We start from the raw sequence: 26,758 nt of genomic DNA on the forward strand, positions 1-26,758 counted from the left end.
AACTGTGATTTTGAACAATTTATCAAAGTCCAAAGCCCGTAATTCCGGCAAAAATTAGCGGACCGGAAAGAAACTAAAACTTGATCTGTAACTCATCATGGTTAACTTACATACAAAAAATCAGCCCAATATCTGAAGGCATTAAAAAAAACTCCGTATAATGGGTTGTTGTGTAATGACGGAATGACAGAATGATGGAATTACGGAATCACGGAATCACGGAATTACCGAATGAGGGAATGACGGAATTACGGACAAGAGTAAAACTATATGGCACCGACAACTTCGTTGCGGGGCCATAAAAATACTGGGGAATTTATAAGATGAGTTTTTAATCTAAATGTAATAAACTATGTACAGAAATGTATGGGTTATCGGGCAACATTTGAATATATATAAACTAGATGACTCTGTATACCTGACTGAAAGTAAAAAATAAAAGTAGCGAACATTCTAAATTTGATAAAGAGTGTTACAAATATCAATACAAGCAAACTTATCATATAAAAAAAGAAGATGTGGTATGATTGTGAATTAGAAATTCTCCACAAGAGACCAAAATGACACAGAAATTAACAACTATAGGTCAACGGCCTTCAACATTAGCAAAGTCCATACCGCATCCATTTGCAAATGATCTTTTAAAGCTTTTCTTAGTAGCCCTGTTTCACCTCATGAATGACGTATTACAAGTCTAAATCACCATCACCATATTGGTTTTTATTCGATAACAATGGTAGTCTTTACACAATCCTTATATTGTATTGATTGATATTCATAATGGAAGGATAGTTCATAAATGCATAACGGAAGAAAATTACACTTGTTTTCAATCATGAATATGAAATACAATGCCACATCATTATTTAATTCAATATTTTCTATGTCTTTTGTAATGCTAAAATCAAATAAATCTTCAGATCAAATTAGGAAAATCTTTACATTTTAAGATCAGTAGTTCCTTATAATCCCTGCATTTTAACTTTATAAATATATGGATCATATGACACAATAATTTGGAGTAATTTGTCTTAGCATAGCGGTCATTTTGCATAACCATGAAGAAAACAATTTCAGATGCATAATTTAAATATCATATATCTATATATCTATATTAGCTAGCTATACTGTCTTGAATGACGCATGTTGATATTAATTTGCTAACTCCTACGTCGGTTGGAAAATGCTGTTTCATTTAAGAATCGTACCACATCTCAATTTGTTATACTGTTTTCCGAGAAAATATTACATATAACTTACCATGAAACTAATGTGGATGCGAATGACCTACGAAATGGGGTTTCGGAGCATGAGCAATTCCTACAAAACAAAATATATAGATAAATTTAATTCGCAACTCTTTGGTTAAATGTGTTATGAAAATTATCAGTATAACAGATGGAGCTAATTCTATTAATCCATTTAGTGCACATGAGACCACTTAATTCTGGTGGGTTTTGTGTCGCTTAGTCTTTAATTTGCTACTTTGTGTTTTGTATTATTTCAGTTTTTTTTTGCAATGACATTGTCCATTCGTTTTCGACTTATGAGTTCGGATATCTCTTTGCTGTTGATCTCCCCTCGTTTATTAGATATAACCTATGCTCGAATAATACCTGATTAAATAGTAAATCCAATGGAATTTGAACTGGTTGACCCATGACATACATGATAGTGCATAATTCTAATTAGAAATTTTAGATATATGAAAATCAAACTTAGCCAAATATGGTCAATGACTTTATGTAAACAAAGATTTTCCTTTTTTAAAAGTAGAATTTTAATGGTGATCATCGGAAAACATAATACACTATATCCCATAAAATGTTTAGTGAATGCTTTAAAATATTACATGACCATGATGAACCAACCGTTTTAGTGAATGCTTTAAAATATTACATGACCATGATGAACCAACCGTCAAATCCAACTATACCTATAATTATGCTTGATCTGTGCATTCTGTTAAAATGTCGTCACATATTGGTTCAAATGTGATATCTAATAACCAAAAACATTGTGAAAGTTACTAAGGATTATCTTGTGAAAAGTTTTGAAATCCAAAATGACAAAATCCACTTGACCAGTATTTAAGGGTTAATCACAAAATGGAAAATTGTTCAAATATTTTATCAACAAGGACTTCAATTATCATAAACAGACATAGTCCAAATTTGTTTAAAGTTAAAAGGACAATATTTGAACGGTCTAACCCAAAGATGTGTCAGTCGACCAGACTAGTAATATTTTTTGTCAATGATTTCTTTTTTCCAAATTTAAAAGAATTGGTCGTACCGTAATGTATTTCTTATTAAACATCCAAAAGTGTAACGGTCAGAATACATTTAAATTAGATTTTGAAATGTCAAAGCATACAAAAAGCAGATCACAGCCGAAGGCCAACAAGGGGTTTTCAATGCAGCGAGATAATCCCACACCCTCAGATCAGTTTTAGCTAGTCCCTTAATATAAATGTGTACAGGTTCAATTAAAATGGACATCATACTAGACTGGTGTTAAACGGACACTGTGAAACACTGTGTAACGGATATGGTGGTAGATAAACAATGTTATATCTTGTCACATTGATAATGTTGAATTGCATTCTGAATATTGTCAATTCATGTTTTTTCGTGGGTACCAATTTTCGTAGGTATCGGGAACCGTGCATTTTTGTTGATATGTGATTTCGTGGTTCTGCCATAGTCTGGATACAAATTTATAGAAACTTCTATTTCGTTGAACATTTCTATTCGTTGTTCATCTATACCCTCGTATCCCACGAAAATTGGTATCCAACGAATAAAAATGAATTCACAGTGAAATATAATTATGACATATACCTCTACAAGTAATCTCTTGAAATTCTCCCATAATATGCTCCAGTGAGTCAAATCCTTTCACTCTTAAGGCATGGTCTTTTTCAATGGCGATGGTCTCCAATTCTTCCTGGTTTATAGATGAACCAATTCCAATCGCAAACATCATGACACCATCTTCTTTCATGTGAATCATTTCTTCTTTTGTTTTCCTCGGATAATTTGACTTTCCATCTGTAATGACTATTCCAATATTTGGATAACCTGGTCGATCTCCATTAGCCTCTGTAAATACCTTACTGTGCATATCATGCAATGCATAATCTGTTCGTGTTCCTCCACGCATGTGACGAATTTTGTTTAGAGCGTTGATTATATCCTCTGGTTCCGTGTAGCGATTGAGATAAAATTGTATTCTAGACCGGTGTGAAAACGTTATCACACTAATTCTGACTTGTTCATGTTCAGACATAAATCCACTAACCAGCTTTTTCACGAAGTTGATTATTTTCGCAAAATTATGTGATCTCATGCTTGAGGAGGAATCGAGAACAAACACAATATCAGCTGCCTTTCCACATTCCAACTCTAAAATAAGATTTTAAAAGTTTGAAAACTAAAATAAATCTAAAAGGTTAATAAAAAGGGGTAGCTAATGCATAAAGACTAGATCACACGATCAACAATCAACGGAACCAATGGCCAACAGTTTTCATGTATTTGGTATAAATATTTCCAAAAGATATGGTGGTTAAACCCTTGTCTTATAGCTAGTTAAACCCTCAAATGTTTGTGACAATTGAATCTCTACTTATAAGTATAATAAGTCTTCCATTTTAACCATTTGTGTACATATTTTCACTGCTTCGTAAATTTAACTTTCTTAATTCCATTTTTACAAATTTGCTGTCGCAAATATTCATTTTTCTATTTTGTTAAAAAACTAACTGAATATTAGTTTAATATTCAGATGTTGTCAAACAAATTAGAGGTTTACATAGCTATACAACAAGGTGTTTCAAACAATATCTTCTGAAAATGCCTATACCATGACAGGAATTTGCCAGTTGTTTTTCAACGGTTGATTGATTGATAATGTTATATTTTGTCAGTTGTTATGGACTTTTTGAATCGACATTGACATTTTTATATTATTTTAATTGCTATACTTATTAAGCGAGTTAGATCTGCAAAATAATATTAATCAGACAAGTACAATTTTGTTTTAATTTTACCAATGTCTTGTTTTCATTGATGACCTAATTATTTTGTTTTATAGTCTTTTTTATGTCATGTACGTATACATATATGGCACATGTGAGGCCATTGACAATCACGCAAATATTTTGATATATAAAGAATATAACAAAAAATGAAGTGTTTAAACAATAAACTACCTTCAACTTATTTAATATAAAAAAAATTATATCACGGATCATAAAAGTAATCAATTCATCAACAATACTAGACTTATAATTTGGTATGTCAGACTCATGTTTGATCAATAAGACACATCATTGATGTCATTGCCAACTTAACAGTTAACATTTTAACCGAATTAATGTTTTAAAAGAACTTTACAATAAAACCAATATTCAAGTACACAGCTACTTCAAAATTTCAGTACAGGCAATCTTCATAAAATTTATCACAATGGAGTTGTGCTCGACTGTCATACGAGTGAGAGTTTTGACAAGCTGTAAATAAAGGCAACAGTAGTATACCGATGTTCAAACTCATAAATCCATGGACAAAAAACAAAATCGGGGTAACAAACTAAAACTGAGGGAAACGCATTAAATATAAGAGGAGAACAACGACACAACACTACAATGTAACACACACAGAAACGGACCAAGCAACAGACAAAATCCCACGAGAATAACAAATATAACATCAAAACCAAATACATGAATTTGGGATAGACAAGTACCGTGACACGTCTTATCGCAATGTGAATTTACACTCAAAAATAAGAGAAAACAAACGACGCAACGTTAAAATGTAACACATACAGAAACGAACTATAATATAACAATGGCCATATTCCTGACTTGGTACAGGACATTTTTAAAGAAAAAATGGCGGGTTGAACCTGGTTTTGTGGCATGCCGAACCTCCCTTTTTATAGCCATGTGAAATATAACATTAAGATGACAACTCAACACCACAGGACTACAATATAAATAAATTGAAGAATACAATTGACAAAGAAACACACGAACAACAGCCAACAAAAGGCAACAAGTTGAAAATTTTAATACGCCAGAAATGCATTTTATCCACACAAGATCTACTAGTGATGCCCAGATACAAAAGTTTGAAAGCCGAAACAAGCACAAAGTCGAACAGCATCGAGGACCAAAAGATCAAAAAGTTGTGCCAAAAACGGCCAGGGTTTAACAAGGTTTGATCTTCTATTTTCTACATAAGAAAAGACCTTAATAAGTCAGGAATATGACAGTTGTTATCCAATCATTTGATGTCTTTGAGCTTTTAATTTTATCATTTGATGAGGCTCTTTTCTTGTACAATTTCCTCGGTATTCGGGTATTCGGGTATTTTTGTAATTTTTCTTTTTGACAAGATTCAAATAACCTGTATGTCAGCTTACATGAACATAAGTTGTATATGTTTAAAACTGTATATGAAATTAACAGCCATTATTCATTTGAGTTTTGAATTCAAGCAACATATGGCTCTTAGAATCTTTAAACAACATCTGGTATAACAAGTTAGAATCTTTAAACAATATCTGGTATAATAAGTTAGAATCTTTAAACAACATCTGGTATAATAAGTTAGAATCTTTAAACAACATCTGGTATAATAAGTTAGAATCTTTAAACAACATCTGGTTTAATAAGTTAGAATCTTTAAACAACATCTGGTATAATAAGTTAGAATCTTTAAACAACATCTGGTATAATAAGTTAGAATCTTTAAACAACATCTGGTATAATAAGTTAGAATCTTCAAACAACATCTGGTATAATAAGTTAGAATCTTTAAACCACATCTGGTATAATAAGATCAGACAATTTTAGAAATCGCTGGTAATACAGATATTGTTGAATATTCCACTAAGATTATGGCTATATTAATAAAAAAAAAAAAACATTATTTAGTATCATTTCGATCTTTTGAAAAATGTGCAAAATAAGTGTTATACATTCTAAATTCAGGAAAAATGCAGAATAATCAGGTGGTTCATCCTCGACCTTCGTTCTCTTGTGGATATTGGTATTATTATAGTAAAAGTTAAACAACTTACTGACTTCTGTGCATTCTGCCAAAGGATCACCTTGGAAACCCGGTTTACAAGTACATTTGTAGTGACCATCAACAGGTTTACATTGACCATTTGTAGCGCATGGCGACAACGTCTTTGCAACTAGTTTTGCTTTACCGTCTATCAACTGACACGTCCTGGCAATAGTACAATCTGAGTTCTCAACAGTTGCTCCAACCTTTACAATGAAACAAAGTGTTTTATTGTTTTGAATACATGTCGGATTCTTTTGTTTCAACATTATCAATATACTTGTTATTTATGTAATACAAGTGAGACGTTGAGCCAGCTATCACTAGGTTTAATCTTCCATTTTGTGAATATCAAAATGTCTGTACCAAGTCAGGAATCTGACTGTTGTTTTCAATTCGTTTTTCATTCGTTTGATGTCTTTGAGCTTGATGCAACAACGCGTTCTGGTTTGTTTCAAGTGATTTAAAAAGAATGGGCATGCAATTCTAACGGATGATACTTATTACATGTACTACATTAACAACTGTTTGCACAACACAACAACTGAATTATGTCTCTTACAACGACAATCAATACTATCTGTGCTCACGAGTAATTACAGATTTTTATTGTTGTAATTTTTTTAAATGTTGGAAATAGAATCATCCAATCTTAGAAAGGAAGTTTGAAAGGAATAGGTCATGAGATATCTGGCTGAATTAAATGTTTTTCTAAAATCGTCGCTTTAAATCAGAGTTTATCGATTCATGGCTTTTGGATATCGGTTTCCTAACTACTGTTGCCTATATTTGTGACGAAACTATTTATATATAGCGACAATTATATGCTGATATTCTCCAGTTATTCCAAAATTTCTAGTTTTGGTAACCTTTGAAAAATTAAGGTTTTGATTCGTAAACTTCTGCAGAATTTATTCGTAAATAAAACCTTACCGGTACGTATTCTCCGATTGAAGTTGTACAACCGCATCGAGTATCTGGTACACATTCTAAATTACTCATGTAATAGCCTGCTTTACATTCACATCCTTCTCGTGGTGGTTGTTTACAACTATTTGACAGAAGTGGAGCCAAGCATGTTGCTGGACAGGATGATATTTGTGGTTTGTATATAGAATTTCGACCACACGATAGTGCTTTAATGAAAGAAATTAATAAAATAAAATAGGTATTTTAAGATGATAGAAATATAATTTTACGTTTAAAAGTGATCACGAGTTCATTAAAATTCTACTTTTATTTGCGTGCATATTTCATGAAATTCATGTTAGTAATATATATATATTGTAATCAAATCAATACTAATTTTACAGTAGTGCTGATACATATGTTTTAACCGGACGTGAAGTTAAAAACATTGTTTTATTTGTTTTCTCTGCATGTAACTTGTTACACCAGTAATTATTTCTGTAATTATAAAATTTAATTGCCTTGTTTCAAGATTTTTTACATGTTTAAAATTCGAATGTAGGTATTACATTAATTTTTTTCATGTTACACAATTTTTCTGTTTGTTTAATGATCAAATAAAACCAATTATATCACACTTCTGAGCATGCCCTGTGTTTGCATGTTGAAGCCGTTTAATGATCAAATAAAACCAATTATATCACACTTTTGAACATGCCCTGTGTTTGCATGTTGAAGCCGTTTATACCGCAAGCTGAAATTGCTGACAAAGTGAACATATTAAACTTTAATCTAAAATCATAAATCTTCAAGGAATTGATTAATACTTACAACGTTATATTAAAATCTTGAAAAAAAAAACATATTTCTTAACAAAATATACACTGAAAAGGGGTAATAAACCCAGGGAAACTAAGTCATATTATCTGTTCTTGTTAACGCTGCAATGATGCGTGCTTTTGTTTTTGTTTGGAGAAGGAGAGGAGCAATGAGTTATGCGGGACTCTTACTTTTGTTAACTACTTTTCGTACATGCCTTTAATCAAAATTGTATGGAATGCATATTAACTCCCTAAAAAAATTCTAAAAATAACATACGGCATAGTTTGTCATCTCGCCAGCTGATAGGTATACCCATTATGTGGCATTGCTCTGCAAATCCCTCTAGACCTTCGCACATAACCTGATGGAAGTTTGGTCGTCCATAGTAAGCACAATAATCGATAATGCAAGAATCATACATCTCCATAGCTCTCTCAGGATCAGCTTTGATACATTTCTTGAATTTACCGTCAATAGTATCCACTTTTATGTATCGACACAAAGATTCTTTTGCCTTGAGTAATAACTCATCTGTACATGGATAAACATCTATGGCAGGCTTGCATCTGATTAATTAATTAAATTGGGGATTGTTATGACAAACCATATCAAAATGATAACACTTCTAACACAAATATCCATTAATTGACATCATAATTAAGTTATCTATCTTATATTATTCATTTACGTAATTTTTGGTTAGTATGCAATGTATGCATTGTTAAGTCAGAAATCATTCTGTTCTTTCATTCCTTTCTTAAATAACAGAGGAAAAATAGATAAATAAGTGTTTTTTACTAAACTCTCTGCTATTATTTTTTTTTGTTTTGGATAAGTAATGCGGATCAAATTCTCAAAAACCCTGCTTTCACTGACAGATATCAGTAAAATTCTAAATAAAATCAGTTGCTCAATTTCAATATGTGGGTTACATTTCTGCTTAGTTTCATAATGTCTCGTTGTTGTATGAAAGACGAGTTATATATATATACATATCATACCCATTAGACCAACTTGTGAAGTGAAGAAAATAAGTTTAGTCATTGATTGATGAGTGTTTAACGGCCCTTTTTTGTGGGGTTAGTTGTGTTTGGTGGAGGGAGACGACGAAAACTGTTTGAGACGATTTGAAAATCTGAGTTGAAACAGAAGGTGTTGATTAGAACATTGAAAAAATCTTCCAAAAATTATGGTTGAAATGTTTTAGTTCCAATATCTGCTGAATGTAATGAATGACGCTTGTGCACTTACTGTGGGATAATTAGATCGGAGTCATCCATTACTTCGTAGCTATTACCAATCAGAGAATATTTGTTTTTGTTTGTGGATACATCAGTCCCGTCTTTTGTTCTTAAATCATCACGTTTATCATTACAGTTTCCACAGATACCGTTTACTTGCTGACCAAACTTTCTTGGGATTATAACTTCCATTATATGAATACCATCGTATTCTACAACAACGCCACAAGAGGTTTCCAGTCGTAACCTCTGACCTGATGTGTATACCACGACACCCTCGTCCACATAAGGAGGATACTTTTGAATACCGTCAACCTTAAATAGAACAAATACGAAACAAACTTAAATATGGCAGTCTAGAGTAATACTCAACTAGTCATATGGTTGATTAAAATCTTGTTATATTTGTTCTTTGTTGATAATTGCAACAATGACAAACATACTACACCTTCTTATTCTACATTTTCAACACTAAAACAGCATGCGCTTAAGTTATACATTATAAATCTCGTTTACACAGATACATGTACATGTATACAACAAAAAAACATATTACTTATTTTTCAAAACTCTTGTTGTAAAATATTCGGAATCTCTTGTTATTTCCATGTAGGGACAGCCACCCCTTAGTGACAACCCAGACCTTTAATAATAAATGTTTTACAAATAGCATACCATATGTTATTTTTTCCTTCATTTTTTGAAAATATAAAAGTTATCAACATAATCAATTTTAAATATATGAAGAATCCAAATTAAATGCTTCCCAATCAAATTTTCAATTGCCTACTAAGTATATCGCAAAAGCAAATACACGGATTTTGCATGTGTTATGCTTTATAAGTTCCAATATCTATATACGTTCGACTTTTAATAGTGCTGGTTATTTTAAATTGAGGAGCGAACGCCCTTAACTGGTGTTGTTGCTTTTATAATTACTCTTAAGACATATGCTATATCTGTCTTATAAATGATTCAATCTTGTTTTTAAATAACAAACATTTCCAAATACTCATAAAACGTTATGCATACTCACATATAGTTTACGATCCATGTGTAAACGATACACATGACCATGGAATTTGAGGTCAACAAGTCTCATGAAAGTCACTTTATTATTGCCACCTCTGTATTCATGTTTTGCTTCCACAGCAAAGCGACATGCAGAATTATCATGAGCAGCCACGGTGTATTTACACGCCCCAAAGAAATGTATTATCTGTCCATCAAATGTCCTGTAATGTGGATCACCACTTGCAGTACATGAACAAGTCGGGTCTGAAATTAAATAGTCAAAATCAAAATAACTGATGTTCAAAATAAGAAATTACTTGTATGTAAAGTTATGTTTGTGTACATTTTATCATCTGAGATAGAAAAATGTACATGCAAACTCAATTTTACATACTAGAAATTGTAATGTGAAGAAACTTTTCTGTTAGTTTTGTCTTGAGCAATTATAACCAGGGTTACAAAGCAACATACAACATTTGATTGTATTTTTATATTTATTACAAAAAACATAGAAAAAGATTGTTGAGTCATTCTGATAGATTTTCTAATAAGTCTAATAATTGATCAATTTTTTTTGGGAAAAAAAAACAAACAAAAGATCAGTATAAATCCAAAATTTTCTTTTGAGCAGAAATAAGTATATACTTACTGATGCATTCCTTCAATGGATCTCCAGTCAAACCAGGTTTACAAGCACACTTGTAGTGTCCACCTACAGGTTTACATATAGCGTTCCTACCACATATAGGACGGTTAAAACTAACAAATGTTCCTCTATCACCTTTAGCTACACATGCTTTAACACTCGTACAATCGGAACTTTCTATTTTCGCACCAATCTGAATAATAATAATGGAATTCACGAACATTATCTTATCTGTTGTTTTTGTTAAAACATATTATTTAAAGTGGATTGGGAAACAAGTTTTGCAACGTATATTAATCCCTTTCCACTTTGCGGGTGCGAGTGCTGTCTTGTAGCAGCATTAACCTGTTTTTTTCAAAATCTACAAGGGTGTCTTTTACGTGCAAGAGATATGGCTGTCTCTTAACATTGGTCCCTTTATATTTTGTTTGAAAATCACCTGTAATTTACATGGTCATCAAAAAGTCGTATACTAAAGCTATTCCATGAAAGCGCTTTACCGCACTGCTGTGCTTTCTGCACTGTGTTCTCAATAAATTATGATCTAGTCTATTTTTAAAGTATAGTGGGATAAAGCTTTCCTTCACAATGTTAACATACATATTTTCCGTCTATATATACAAAACTTACTGGAATATAATCGCCCTTTTCTGTTTTACATCCACACTGTTCTACAGGTACACATGTTAGATGACTTAATATGTATCCAGCTTTACACTCGCAACCTTCACGTGGCGGAAGAATACAATTCAATGGTGCTTCTGGATTTACACAAGTCGCCGGGCATGATGACGTAATCGACTTATAAACTGCATTTTCTTGACACGGTAGAGCTTAAAGAAAAATATGCAGTAGTATCAACATTTCGAGTACATAATACATCTATCAGTGTATTCGTAGTTTATCAGTAGTGTTTGGGATGAGAACTAGTTGAAATGTGTCATAAATTAAATCCTTTAAATTTCTTGAAATCATGATATTTTTTTTACAAAAAAAATTAAAATAAAGCAGTTAACAATATGATAACATATAGGAACCGTTACATTTAAGTTTTAAGACGCACAGAAAAAAAAACAGTAGCAATAATTTGTAAGGAAACATCATCATATGTTTTTACAATAGCAAAAACACCTTCATACACAACTGGTTGGTTCTTCATATAATCTTAATCAACACAGGATTATAAACATGTGAACGTAAATAATCTACGTCGCCAATTCAATATCAATTGCAAGTTCGAAAATTAAATGTTAAAATACTTTGAAAATGTGAACATGTCGAACAAAAAATATGTCCTGAAAGAATCAAAAATATGTTTGTATTCTAAATTTGGCACTATGCATGTCTCATTTCATTCACTATGATGTATGGTGATGCACGTCAATGGAATATACTTTTTCAAAGACCACAAGTGAATGATCGTTTTGATAAAACTAATTATTAACGTACGACAAATCTTGTCACTTCTCCAGTTGATTGGTATCCCCATGGTCTGACACTGTGATGCGTATCCTTCTAAACCCTCACATACATACTTTTCTACGTCTGGTGTGTCATGGAATGCACAAAAGTCAATGATACACGCATCATACGTCTCCATTGCCCTTTCAATGTCAGCAGTTACACATTTTTCAAATTTACTGAACTGCTTGTTCTCAGGGTTTAAAAGATTACAGTGCGATTGTTTTGCTTTCAATAGTAAGTCGTCTGTACAAGGATAGAAGTCAATATCCGGAGTACACCTACAATTTATAATACACTGCTCAATAATAATATATATATACATTTCCTTGAATGGTACCAATACAATTAGAATCGTCAATAGTTTTTTTTATTACATAAGCAACATGCATGTGGAGCATAACCTGCTTACAACTCCAGAGCACTTGCGATCACCAGTTTTTAATTGGGTTCTTGGTGCAGTCCTTTATTTCTATATTGATTTTTTGTTAACGGTTGTTTGTCTCTATGTCTTTTTTCGTCTGTTGTCCTGACATGGTCAGTTTGGTTCGATTTACGAGTTTTAATATTCGTTTGGGATCTTTTCTCTTTCGGTTATATGAATTGAAGACTAAACCAGAGAAACAATCAGCATCAAAGATCAAGACAGCCAGTCAGAAAAGACAGAATAAAACACATACAAAACAATCGAAACATTTAAACACATTATCTGATTTGATAACTACGTTATTCCTTTCAGATCGGCATATTAAAATAATGTGCAAGTTCCACCATAATGGTGCAACCATGTTTTTTTAAATTACCTTGACATGTACTGGTACTGTATACTTATCATGGGTTTGAGGTTTATTTGATGTGCAAAAGCGATACAAGTGTTAAATAGCAAAAATCTAGACATTAAAAATTAAAATATATCATGATAGCTTACTGTGGAAAGAATAGATCAGAATCATCGTGTACTTCATAGCTGTTACCAATGGCGGAATACAAATTCGGATAGCTTGATACGTCGGTGCCGTTTTTTGTTGTAAAATCATCAGCAATGCCATTACAGTTGCCACAAATACCATGAACAACTTTTCCAAGTTCTCGCGGGACTTGAACTTTCATAATATGGATTCCATCATATTCTACTATGACACCGCAAGGCCCTTCAAGTCGTAAAGCGCCTCCAGCTGTTACTATTTTTACATCATTATTTTTGAATGGTGTATACCTTTGAATACCATCAACCTGGTAAAAAGACGTCAACTGTGTTATATGATTTCCCACAAAAGAAATATTTACAACATAGAACGACAGTATGTTAATTATGATAATTGTACAAAATTCCGAATATTGAATGTTCTCACGATTTGATAGAAAAAACCGAGAAAGTTTAATATTTGATTCGATGTTTTTGTTGATAAAAATAGAGGCAGAAGCAAGTATTACTCGATATTCAACAACAAAATGTATTCAACGTTAACACAGTAATTAGATTTGAAAAAAAGAACAATGAAGGTTTTGTCACATTTCCGCGTCATCTCCTGCTGACAAAATGAAAATTAAACAAATGCAAAAAGAATGTGTAAACGAGAAGCTGCTCTGTCTTATTAAGTTTTTGTCGGTAAGTTTTATCTACCAATTGATGAATGTTGTTCATTAATGTGTTTATAAGTAGACGGTACACTTGTTTTTTATTCATTATGTATCATTATTGATCATTCATTCATTATATTTGCGTTAGAAACCTGTAAACATATATTTACAAAACAGAAGGACACTCACATATCGTAGTAATGATTATATATATATGAGGAATATAATTCCGCTTTATTTTTGATAAATGACCTTTAATGAGCTATTGAAATCTTATATGAAAAGGCACATGCTATGGGGCAATTTATTACACCCTATATCGTAAGGGGAAAAAAGCAAGCAGTCCGAACATGTGACAAGATTCTTAAACCTGACCTAAGTGCATCATTAAACACTGTTTTGATTTATTGGATGTCAGATTAAAATTGTGCAAAAGGCTTTTTTTACTTTTAACTAAGAACTTACATATAACCGACGTCCTAAATGTAAACGATAGTGATGATTGTTGTATTTAAAGTCCATAAGTCGTAAGAAGGCAACTTTGTAGTTGCCTCCCCTGTATTCCTGTTTGGCCTCCACAGCAAATTTACAGGAAGCGTCATCATTTGCAACTACTGTATATTTACATGCTCCCATGAAATGAATCATCTGTCCATCGAATGTCGTATAATGGGGGTCCCCAAATGCAGTACATGTACATATTGGATCTACAACAGAGAAAAGGAACCCATACATTATACTGTGGACTATTATAATTCATGGGATAAAATTCTTATTTTCGAGGTTTAGTAAGTATAGATGACATATGAATTTCAAAATTCAATATGATCAATATTTTTTTTATTTTATGATTAACAGTAATAAAAACCGATCTAGAGTTCAATTTCAGAAGTATTTTTTTATACTAGTAAATGCTTCTATATAGATAAAGATATTTGTTTTGTTTGTAAAATCGACAAGCCTAGTTAAAGTTGTTGAAAAGGCTTACAAATTTACTCATTGCGGCCCGGGTTTGATTTTTGCTTTTGCCAAAAGTAAAACAAAAGATGCGTTATGACATCCAAGAAGACTATTATCTAAAAAGTATATAAACAACAAAAGGCCACAGGTTTACCATTAAAGAAGGAAAATACATACATGATAACTGACTATGCAAAATCCCTTTATATCAAAATACAAAATGTATAAATGAAAAAAAGAGGGTGATTAGAATATATGAAATCAAACAAAATATAAAATATGGCTAATAACTAATTGCCTACTCATTCCTTACGTAAGAGGTGCATAACAAAATGTGGTGAGATAAACAAACTTGTGAACCTGCACAGCTCACCAACCCCGAAAGCATTGAAGTAATAGTATCACATTATAACCAATAGAAAACAATTATCTGCTATTGGCCTTTTCAGAATCTAAAGAATCATGGGTAATTTCATTGTTCGTACCCCAAAATGAAAATAAAGTCACGTCATTGGTTAAATTTCCATTGTTTATGACATTTTTAACCAATCACGACGTTTTGGTTTACACTTTTGAAAATATTACCCAGGATGCATTAGATTCTGAAACGGCGAATTAGAGTCAAATACTTTGTTGTGTTCTATTTTTCTATAATGTGTCGTTATGTATTCAGCATTAACATCACCACAGCTAAATTTGCATAGAGATAAGTATTAACGTATATCATTGAAATGTATGTAACAAAATAAATGAAAGTGTTTACTTTGACATTCTTTGAGAGGATCACCAACCATTGCCGGTTTACAACCACACGTGTAATGTCCATCTATAGGTTTACATTCAGCATTGATACCACATTTTGGACGTTGAGATGTCACCAACTTCGGTTTTTCATTTAGTATTTCACATTTGGTACTTCTGGTACAATCCGGGCTTTCGATTACTTTTCCAACCTAAAAGAGTGCAAAGTTTCTACTTTTATAAGTAAAATATTAAAAAGAAGTCTTTAAGATATTTTAAAATCTTGATACAATTTTATCAGATGTTACATATGAACTTTGTAGATCAGGCATAGCTATAAACAAACACTATTGAGAGTCAAAATATATAAATATGAAATCGTAATATAAACAATTTCCTCGTTTTTGCTTTTAAGATTTTTTGATATCTTTAAAATCACCAATGAAAAATAATGTAGTTTAAATGCAGACTGCTACCAGGGCTGAAATGTTGATGTTTTAAATATAAAGTGTTTCTCTATTTGCGTTGTCAGTTTATTTTGGACTTATGAGTTTGAATTTCCCTTTGGGATTAAGCGCTTCCCTCTTGTCACCTTACCTTCGGATTTTCATTGTTTTAATATGCGAGTTTCGGTCAAATACTATATACATAGATATTCATTTTCACTTGTCGTCTGCATTGGATTTATCTCTATCAATAGACCAAGTATTTATATACTCACTGGGATGTATTCCCCTTCTGCAGTAAGACATCCACATTCAGTTTCCGGTACACATTCTAAGTTACTTAGAACATATCCTATCCTACATTGACAGCCTTCTACATATGGTAGTTTACAGTTTTGAGGACCGGATAAGTTTGTACATGTGGCTGGACATGCAGACATTCTTCCATTATAAAATGCATTAGCTTGACATGGAAGTGCTACACAAAAAATGAAAAAAACCTTATGAACTTTGTACATTAATATCACATTCGTATCATAAAATAACAATGAGACATATTTAACTCTTTTTGAGATCAAAATTTCACAATTTATTCATTTGAGGAACTAAATTTTACCAACGTTAATATTTAAACAATCAATTTAGAAGAAACAACCAAAAAGAACTGAATCGAATAAAATCCACACTGTGCCTCACTTAACTATCCATACCAATCAAGGCTCATTTAAAATATAGAGTTGAGTGAAATAAAAGGTAAAATTTGTTCTTAAAATTTCATAATTCATAATACATTGCAAAAATCTGTTCTTCAAAATAAAACTATTTAACATACGGCACACATCCTTAGTTCGCCAACGAACTGAGATACCCATCTCCAGGCATTGTTCAGCATATCCTTCAATCCCTTGACACACTATATCGTCCCGGAGTTTCGCATCATCGTAAAATGCACAATAATCTAAAACACATGCCTCGTACATCTCTAAAGCTCTCATTTTATCAGTTTCTATACATAACTTAAAGGGACTGCGAACTACACTGTCTGGATGTAACAGTGCGCAACCAGAATCCTTAGCTTTTGTTTCCAGTTCAGGAGAACAGAAATTTTCATCGCCGCCTGGAGTACACCTTTAAAATACAAAAATAAAATCTGAAATTCTAAAAACAAGAGTGTAATCTGATCAAAAGCATTCAAATGGACAGCGATTACTTTCATATACCAGTACTGATTTAAAGGTATTATATATAAATGGTGTTCCTGGAGCGAGGTTACTGCTTTTTAGTTTATTTGACAAGGTTTCAAGGATACAAAACAGTTAAATATGAGTGTCAATAAGACAACTCTCCATCCATGTCACAACTTGTAAAAAGTAAAACATTAGGGATCAAAGTACGGACTACACATGGAGCTTTGTTTTTCCTCAACTAAGCTATTGATACAAAGACTTTCTCTCACTCAGTTATTCAATACCAAGCTTACATTTTATGAAACATTCAATTAAAAAAATAAACACGTGTGATGTGATAAAAAATAAAACTTTTCGAGTGATATTACTTCTTTACACTGTCAACATTGTAAAACATTTTGCTTCAAAAAGAACAGTTTGTTACATAACGGAATATAAACACAATTTTTTTTCTGCATTTCAGATAATGATAAGCTGGATATGTGTTCCATGTATTGTTTAGATTTCAAAAGATTGAAATTCTATTTGTACATTCAAGTGAACGCTTCATTGTTTTCAGAGAGTAAATTAATTGTGTTTACTTCATTCAAGAAATCTTACTGTGGTAGTAATAAATCAGAATCATCTGGTATTTCATAACTGTTTCCAATTGTCGTGTATTTTGAATCCTCAGTCGAAACATCCAGTCCGTCCATTGTTCTAAGATCATCTTTTTTACCGTTGCAGTTTCCACAGATGCCAAAAATGTCTTTGCCAATGGTCTTTGGAATAGTTACTTTGAAGAAATGGTTACCATCGAACATTACTGTTACATCACATGGTCCTTCAAGTTTTAGTTTAGTTCCTGTTATAGAAACTTTTATTCCATTGTTATTGTATGGTAAGTACTTTTGGATGCCATCAACCTAAAATGGTTATCATATATCACAATGGACGTGAAAGAAACACTATGAACTAATGAAAAAGTAAATGATAACAAAATATTGTTAAAAATCAGTATTTAATTTCAAATATTGTCTCGGGAGTCAAAACATACTGCTTATATTTTGGGCATTTCACTGCATCACTACAATTCAGAGGGACACTAACATTCATCATCCAATTCTAAATGTCTGTAATTTATAAATTTATTTCAATTTCTATCCCAAAATTCTACAAAGGTGAATCAAATGTATGCTCATTTCTGAATAAATATTCTACACAGTACAATTTTATGTTATTGAATCAGATGCACATTTTGACAATAAATATCCATATAGCAACCATAGAAATCATCAGTTATGCTCAAGGACAAACTATTTATATTTCAGAAATTTTCAAATTTGAAACCTCAGAAAACAAGAACAAAAAAAGTATACCCAGAGATAGGCATGTTATCAGAGCTTTGCACAAGGAAGATGTATTCCCTTAGCTAAAATAAATCCACAAATGTTGTCAATAAAATAGAGAATGGACATTTGAAATCAGTATAAGAGACAACAACTCAAAAAAAGAGGAGGTTAACAGTACCGTACTATTTTGACAGGACCTAAATACTGGTAACAGATGTGGTATACCTTTGGCATGTTTGGGAACTTAACAAAAATGAAGTAAGTCCGGAAATCACCTTATGCATATTAATGATTGGTCTTACAGGTAACGCTTTTATCATGATTACAATTTGCAAACACAATTTACCAATTTAAATGATATAATATACATTTGAGTGACACATACATATCGAAGCATCCAAATAATGAATTCGAACTCAGTTCATATTTGTATACCAACTAATTACATGCAATAAAAACAAATGATTGACGTCAGTCGTATAAACAGTTTTTATACTGAAAATCAATCATGCGGAAAAACATAACAAAGATATTAAAAAAATTAAAGGTATATTTGTAAAAGGTTAATTCCGATCATTGCTATAAACAAAAAAATTCAAACATTAGGACCAACATCTTACAATACAAAAAGTTGATAAACTTTATTAGATGCATTAAACTAATTGAGTTATTATCATACACAGAAACTTTTCTGTCAGTATGTTCTTGTTGTCGATGTTAAGTGTATGTTTGACAAAATATTTGTTGATGTAGGAGTTTTAAAGTTTCACATATTGATCATGTTGATTCAGTTTTCATAATTGACTGACCTTACTCATTTTCATATTGAAAACCAATTATAACTTACATAAAATTTTCGTCCTTGGTGCAAGCGGTATATTCTGTCCTGGTACCAAAAGTCGACTAATCTCATGTAAGAGACCTTACGGTTTTTACCTCTATATTCGTTTTTGCCTTCAACAGAGAATCCACATTGTTTGTCGCTACTTGCAGCAAGTATATATTTGCATGCCCCATGGAAATGAATCATCTCTCCATCAAATGTTCGGTAGTGAGGATCCCCACTCGCAGTACAGGAACATGTCGTACCTAAATTGTCGTTAATAAAAACAAAATTGATCATACACCTGGAAAAGTAGTTGTAAACGTCTAACATAACCATTTTTTTTAAATATTTGCCGATTTAAACAATTACGTTTACTTTTACAGTAAAACATATGATAAGATTGTACTATGGAGTGAACATAAATATATAAAGATATGGTGCCAATGAGACAACTCTCCATCCAAATAACAGTTTATAAAAGTAAAATGTATGATTATTTTATAATTTATGTAACTACAATTATATATGTACTTACAAAAAGGAAAACACAACACTTTTGATGATCACAATTTAATAAAATTATATTATATAAAATCAAATTCAGAAATAAAAGACGTGGTCGCGTATTAAGTATGTTTCATCAGATAATATGAATTGTGGCTGTAATACATTTTTATTGCGGAAGTATAGCATATTTACTACGACCATTGCACAAGTGTATGCATTATGCGTCTTAAAAATGTTAAATGTTTTACTATCCCGCAAACGTGCATCATACAAAAATCAACATATGAATTAAGGAACTACAATGAGAATTAACGAAAAACCCAGGGCAAACTTCAAATCTAAGACTATTATACTGTAACGTGACTTTTCTAGAGCTGTCGATAATATACAATACAAAATTATGAAGATGCACCTACCATTGACAATTCGGGGTGAAACACTAAATCAAAAAGCATTTCAGTAGACTTAATAAAATTGAGAAAGGAAATTGGGAATGTATCAAAGCGACAACAACCCGACCATAGAGCAGACAACAGCCGAAGACCACCAATGGGTCTTCAATGTATTAATGCATACTTATCTAAAAGAAAGGGACAACAGATACCAGAGGGACAGTCAAACTCATAAATCGAAAATAAACTGACAACGCCAGGGGTAAAAAAGAAAAAGATCAACAGACAAATAAAAGTACACAAGACAACATAGGAAACTAAACACTGAGCAAACGAACCCAACCAAAAAACTGTGAGTGATCCCAGGTGCTTCGGAGGGGTAAGCAGATCCTGGAATGTATAACTATCCTACCCGTTTCACGGTTATTTCCTATGTATAACTATCCTACCTGTTTGGCAATTATTTCCTATGTATAAATATCCTACCTATTTCACAGTTTGATCCTGTATACCCTGGTATACAAGTACATCTGTAACCGTTAATCTGATCCTCACATTTCCCGCCATGCTGGCATGGTTTTGACTGGCAATTATTTATATCTAAAATTATAAAATCAATACTTACTTAAAATAATTACATAGGTATTTCATATTAGAAGATTATCTGTTGGAATACATAAAGTCTTAGTTACAGTAAAGTAAGCTACCACACTTTATCTTAACACTGTGCTAAAACAAATCTGTCTTGAAGTAGGTCAAAAAGCAGACAAATAAGTTAAAAAATATTAAAGCAAAATGACAAAAATATTAATTGCAATAATAAAAATTGAGATATTTAATTATAAGTTTAAACTGCGTAGACAAGTAATATTTAACACCCGCATCTATTTTCTACATTTTCTACTTAAATGACAGCAACATGGGTTTCCGTATTTTTGATGCGTATCTGTTAAAAGAATCAAGGCATCAGAGCAAGGGTTCCTTCAAGAAAAACATTAAATCATTACAATCGATAGCTTTCTCTGACATGCAAGGCCACAAACTAATAATAAAAAAGAAGAATCACGAAAAACGCTTATTGTATCTATCATTTTGTTTTTGTCATTTTCGAAATAGAAACAATCTTCGGTAGTAACGCTTTGTATGGAAAGACTTCAAATTTCGCAGATCAATTTTCATTTTAAAGAGCAAGTCTAAACAATATGGCGTCCATTTCTGTATGTTTAATTTTGGAATTCGTATGTTTCATTTCAAATAAAGAAACATTTAGCATGTTTAGTATCCGATTACAACAAAATAAGTATTCGTGTTATTCATTTTACAGAAAGTTTTCTATAAAATAAGAAATCGTTTCTTATTCAATAAACAATGTACAATAACGATTGTAGGAAAACCCAATGTTTATAAAAATATTACCTATTTCACAGTTCTTTCCGTTGTAACCTGGTTTACAGACACACATGTAATCATTCACTTTATCCATACATGATGCTCCGTGTTTACAAGGGTTTGTTTTACATTCGTTGATATCTGTATTGAAATGAGAATATTTTTTCTTGGTAAATGTGATATTTTTTTTCATAATAAATAATTATAGATACCAGCTTAAAATATTGTAAGTCAGATGATCGTTTCGCCTCCAAAAGACTGATTAATGCAACTAACATAATCTATTCCTGAGATAGCAATTCATTTGTATTTTTTCAGTTGATTTATGATTTAGGCCATATCAATAATAATTCATGTCAACACATAATTGATGATTAATGGGCATACTTCAAATTCAAGGGCGACGTTTCCAAATACAGTCCATTTTCTAAATAGTATAGAATTAGAACCGTGAATCATTTGAAAACAGCTAATTGGATCTAATTTCAATGTCTAATAGGCTATAAAAGTAGCAGCGCAATGCTCAAATGTATATTTTTATATCCATTGCTTAAACAAATAAAGCAATAACCCCTTTAACTTATTGAATGGGTTTACACTAGTAATATTTGGGGTTCTTTATAGCTTGCTGTTTGGTATGAGTCAATGCTTTGTGTTGAGGACCGTACTTAGACCTATAATGGTTTACTTTTACAAATTGTGATTTGGATGGAGAGTTGTCTCATTGGCACTCATTCCTCATCTTCTTATATCTATAAAAGCATTGTAGCAATATTCGTAAGCAAAATTGTTCTTCCATGAACAAAAAGCTCAAACCTTTAATATGCAAAAAGAATATTAACAAAAAGCACTCATTTAGTCTGATATTTTGTTTTGTATCAGTTTCTGAATAGAAACAAATCGTATACATGAAGGATTTGTATGACAATAAAACCTCGAAATATATAACTTCAATTATATGCAAAAATAGTTTTTCGATTTTCAAAATTGGTAATTCAATTTACTAAAAATAGATCAAATAAAATTAACAAGACAACTTTTTTTTCTATTTTTAATTTTAGAATCAATATGGTTAACAAATTTACTACCTGAATCAAAAAATATGTACCGGTAATTTCTGTGTAATATACCATAAATTCAGAAATCGTTGTTTATCTAACATGTCATATGCCACTGAAATATTGGAAAAGCCAATCTTGATAATGACATTACCTATTTCACAGTTCCTTCCGTTGTAACCTGGTTTGCAGACACACGTGTAACCATTCACTTCATTCATACATGATGCTCCATGTTTACAAGGGTTTGGTTTACATTCGTTGATATCTATAATGAAAAGAGAATATTTGTCTTAGTAAATATAATAATAATTATTATCATAATAAATAACTAGAACTGATATCGCGGGTCCGTGACTGAATTAAAGTATATAACTATGCGAAAGCTTTATTTTAGTTTTGGTATTTTCATCTGATAAAGTCATGTCGATTATAAGATACATATTTTTCTCGGCTTTCAAAATCTTTCTGTTTGAATCTGTCGACCTGAATTATTGGTAATATCAATTATTTGGAAAACATAAGGTCCTGGAATGGAGTATTTTTAATCAACAGCATTGTCCTATATTAGTTATAAATAAAGTTGAATTCTTTGATTCGCTGTTTTACGTCATGCCCGGTAACAAATTGGATACTCTACCTATACGCCTTATTTGAAGTCCAGATTTTTAGTTTTCGTATTATCATCTTAGAACGTCTTACTGATTAAAATACTACAATAGGAAACAATTTTGCAATGATTGAGTTTAGTAGTGTCAACCCTGTGATTATGACCCTTGTATATAGCAAAATCCCAAATACACCGTTTGGTGGTGCACCAGTCAGATGCGGAACGTACAGATAAGGTAATAGGTAACAGGTTAATATGCTATTTGTATCTGTATCGGATTCGACCTGGAACTTGTTAATTAATGACAATATTAATTATATGAAAAACAAAAAGGTCTGGAGTAGTGTTATTTTTAATCTACACTTTTGTCCTATATTAGCTATATAAAGTTGAAATCTTTGATTTGTCGTTTTTACCCCATGACGGCTGACAAATTAGACCTCGTATTTAAGTATTATAGATTATTGATACCAGCTTAAAATATTGTAAATAAAGGCAACAGTAGTGAACCGCTGTTCGAAATTCATCATTCGATTGAGAAAAAAAAAATCTGGGTTACAAACCAAAACTGAGGGAAACGTATAAAATAAAGAAGGAGAACTACAACATGTACAACACAACAAAATACAACCTTAAAATGTAACACACACAGAAACAACATGTAACATAACAATAGTCTTTTTCCTGACTTGGTACAGGACATTTTAAGAAATAAATGGTGGATTGAACCTGGTTTTGTGACATGCCAAAATTACAGCTTTTATGGCAATGTTGAATATAACATTAAAATGACAACATTACCTGACAGGACTACAATACAAATAAATGGGTGAAAATATAGGACAGAGAAACCCACGAATAATAGCTTACAAAAGGTACTAGGTATACAATTTAATACGTCAGACGCGAGTTTCGTCCACACAAGACTATATAGCTAACCAGTGACGCCCTGAAGAAAAAATTTCGAAAGCCAAAACAAGTACAAAGTTGAAGAGTATTGAGAACCAAAAGTTCAGAAAAATTGTTCCTAATACGTTTAGGGTTTTCTGCATTGGTTAGAACATCCTTATTTTTTAGAATAATTCATACTTTTGCAAACAGTATTTTTTCATAAAAGGACTACATAAAAGATAATACATGATAAAACCGAAGTGGTTGCTTATCTAATGGACATGATATACCGATTGTGGAAAAAGACATCTTGATGATGATAGTACCTATTTCACAGTTCTTCCCTTCGTAACCTGCTTTACAGACACACGTGTAGCCATTTACTTCATTCATACATGATGCTCCGTGTTTACAAGGGTTTGGTTTACATTCATTGATATCTGTTATGAAAAGATAATGTTTGTCTAGTTAAATGTAATAATAATTATTATCATAATAAATAATTATTGATACCAGCTTAAAATATTGTAAATAAGGGCAACAGTAGTGAACTGCTGTTCGAAATTCATCAATCGATTAAGAAAAATCAAATGCGGGTTACAAACCAAAACTGAGGGAAACATATCAAATATAAGTGGAGAACTACTACACAACAGAAACACATCTTAAAATGTAACATCTATAATATAAGCAAAGTCATTTTCCTGACTTGGTACAGGATATTTTATCAAACAAAGGTGATTGAACCTGGTTTTGTGGCATACCAAACCTCCCCCTTTTATGGCAATGTGGAATATAACATTAAAAGGACAACATTTCATGATAAGACTACAATACAAATAAATGGGAGAAAATATAAGGACAGAGAAACACATGAATAACAGCTAACAAAAGGTACTAGGTATTTAATCTAATACGCCAGACGCAAGTTTCGTCCACACTAGACTAAACAGTGACGCTCTGATCAAAACAGTTCGAAAGCCAAAACAAGTATATAGTTGAAGAGCATTGAGGACCAAAATATCCAAAACAATTGCGCCTAATACATCTAGGGTTTTTCTGCATTGGTTAGAACATCCTTATTTTTTAGAATAATTCATACTTTTGCAAACAGTATTTTTTCATAAAAGGACTACATAAAAGATAATACATGATAAAACCGAAGTGGTTGCTTATCTAATGGACATGATATACCGGTTGTGGAAAAAGACATCTTGATGATGATAGTACCTATTTCACAGTTCTTTCCTTCGTAACCTGGGTTACAGACACACGTGTAGCCATTTACTTCATTCATACATGATGCTCCGTGTTGACAAGGGTTTGGTTTACATTCATTGATATCTGTTATGAAAAGAGAATGTTTGTCTAAGTAAATGTAATAATAAGTATTATCATAATAAATAATTATTAATACCAGCTTAAGATATTGTAAATAAAAACAACAGTAGTGAACCGCTGTTCGAAATCACAAATCGTTGAGAAAAAACAAATCCGGGTTACAAACCAAAACTGAGATAAACATCAAATATAAGAGGAGAATTACAACTCAACAGAAACACAACCTTATAAAATATCACCTATAATATAACAATCGTTATTTTCCTGACTTGGTATCGCACATTTTAAGAATGGTGGGTTGAGCCTGGTTTTGTGACATGCCAAACCTCCCGCTGTTATGGCAATGTTGAATATAGCATTAAAATGACAACATTTCATGATAGGACTACAATACAAATAAATGGGAGAACATATAGCATATCGAAACACGCGAATAATAGCTAACAGAAAGCCAAAACAAGTACAAAGTTGAAGAGCATTGAGGATCAACACTTCCAAAAATTATGCCAATAGTTCCTGGTTTTTCTGCCTTGGATAAGAACATCCTTATTATTTAGAATAATTCATACTTTTGCAAACATTACTTTTTTATAAAATAACTATTTAATAGATATACATGATAAAACCGAGGTGGTTGCTTATCTATCGCACATGATATACCGATTGTGGAAAAAGACAATCTTGATAATGAAATCACCTATTTCACAGTTCTTCCCTTCGTAACCTGGTTTACAGACACACTTGTAACCATTCACTTCATTCATACATGATGCTCCGTGTTTACAAGGGTTTGGTTTACATTCGTTGATATCTGTAATGAAAAGAGAGTATTTGTCTAGGTAAATGTAATAATGATTATTATAATAAATAATTATTGTTGATACCAGCTTAAAATATTGTAAATAAAGGCAACAGTAGTGAACTCTATTCGAAATTCACAAATCGATTGAAAAATATACAAATCTGGGTTACAACCCAAAACTAAGGGAAATATGTCAAATATAAGAGGAAAACTACAACACAACAGAAACACAACCTTATAATATAACACCTATAATATAACAATAGTCATTTTTCTGACTTGGTACAGAACAGTTTAAGAAAGAAATGGTGGATAGAACCTGGTTTTGTGGAATACCAAACCTCCTGCTTTTATGGCAATGTTAAATATAACATTAAAAGGACAACATTACATGACAGGACTACAATACAAATAAATTAGAGAACGTATAGCATATCGAAACACGTGAATAATAGCTAACAGAAGGTACTAGGTATACAAATTTGATACGCCAGACGCCCGTTTTGTCCATACAAGACTA

At 31.8% G+C, this 26,758-nt stretch overlaps 1 protein-coding gene across 1 annotated transcript; it reads right to left on the reverse strand.

Moving 5' to 3' along the window:
• Positions 1-1,260: 1,260 nt before the first annotated feature.
• On the reverse strand, positions 1,261-22,860 carry LOC143049814 (zonadhesin-like). Its single transcript, XM_076223547.1, has 20 exons — positions 22,749-22,860; positions 21,564-21,677; positions 20,634-20,747; positions 19,270-19,511; positions 17,692-17,996; positions 16,737-17,032; positions 16,180-16,382; positions 15,481-15,670; positions 14,223-14,464; positions 13,105-13,409; positions 12,165-12,457; positions 11,346-11,548; positions 10,719-10,908; positions 10,092-10,333; positions 9,066-9,370; positions 8,091-8,380; positions 7,017-7,219; positions 6,094-6,289; positions 2,844-3,407; positions 1,261-1,320 (listed from the first exon to the last, which is right to left on the reverse strand). Exons 1-20 carry the CDS (start codon positions 22,813-22,815, stop codon positions 1,268-1,270), a joined length of 4,617 nt encoding a protein of 1,538 aa, XP_076079662.1. The 5' UTR covers positions 22,816-22,860; the 3' UTR covers positions 1,261-1,267.
• Positions 22,861-26,758: the final 3,898 nt, after the last annotated feature.

This window comes from Mytilus galloprovincialis, chromosome 10 (assembly GCF_965363235.1).
Source record: "Mytilus galloprovincialis chromosome 10, xbMytGall1.hap1.1, whole genome shotgun sequence".
NCBI classification, from domain to species: domain Eukaryota; kingdom Metazoa; phylum Mollusca; class Bivalvia; order Mytilida; family Mytilidae; genus Mytilus; species Mytilus galloprovincialis.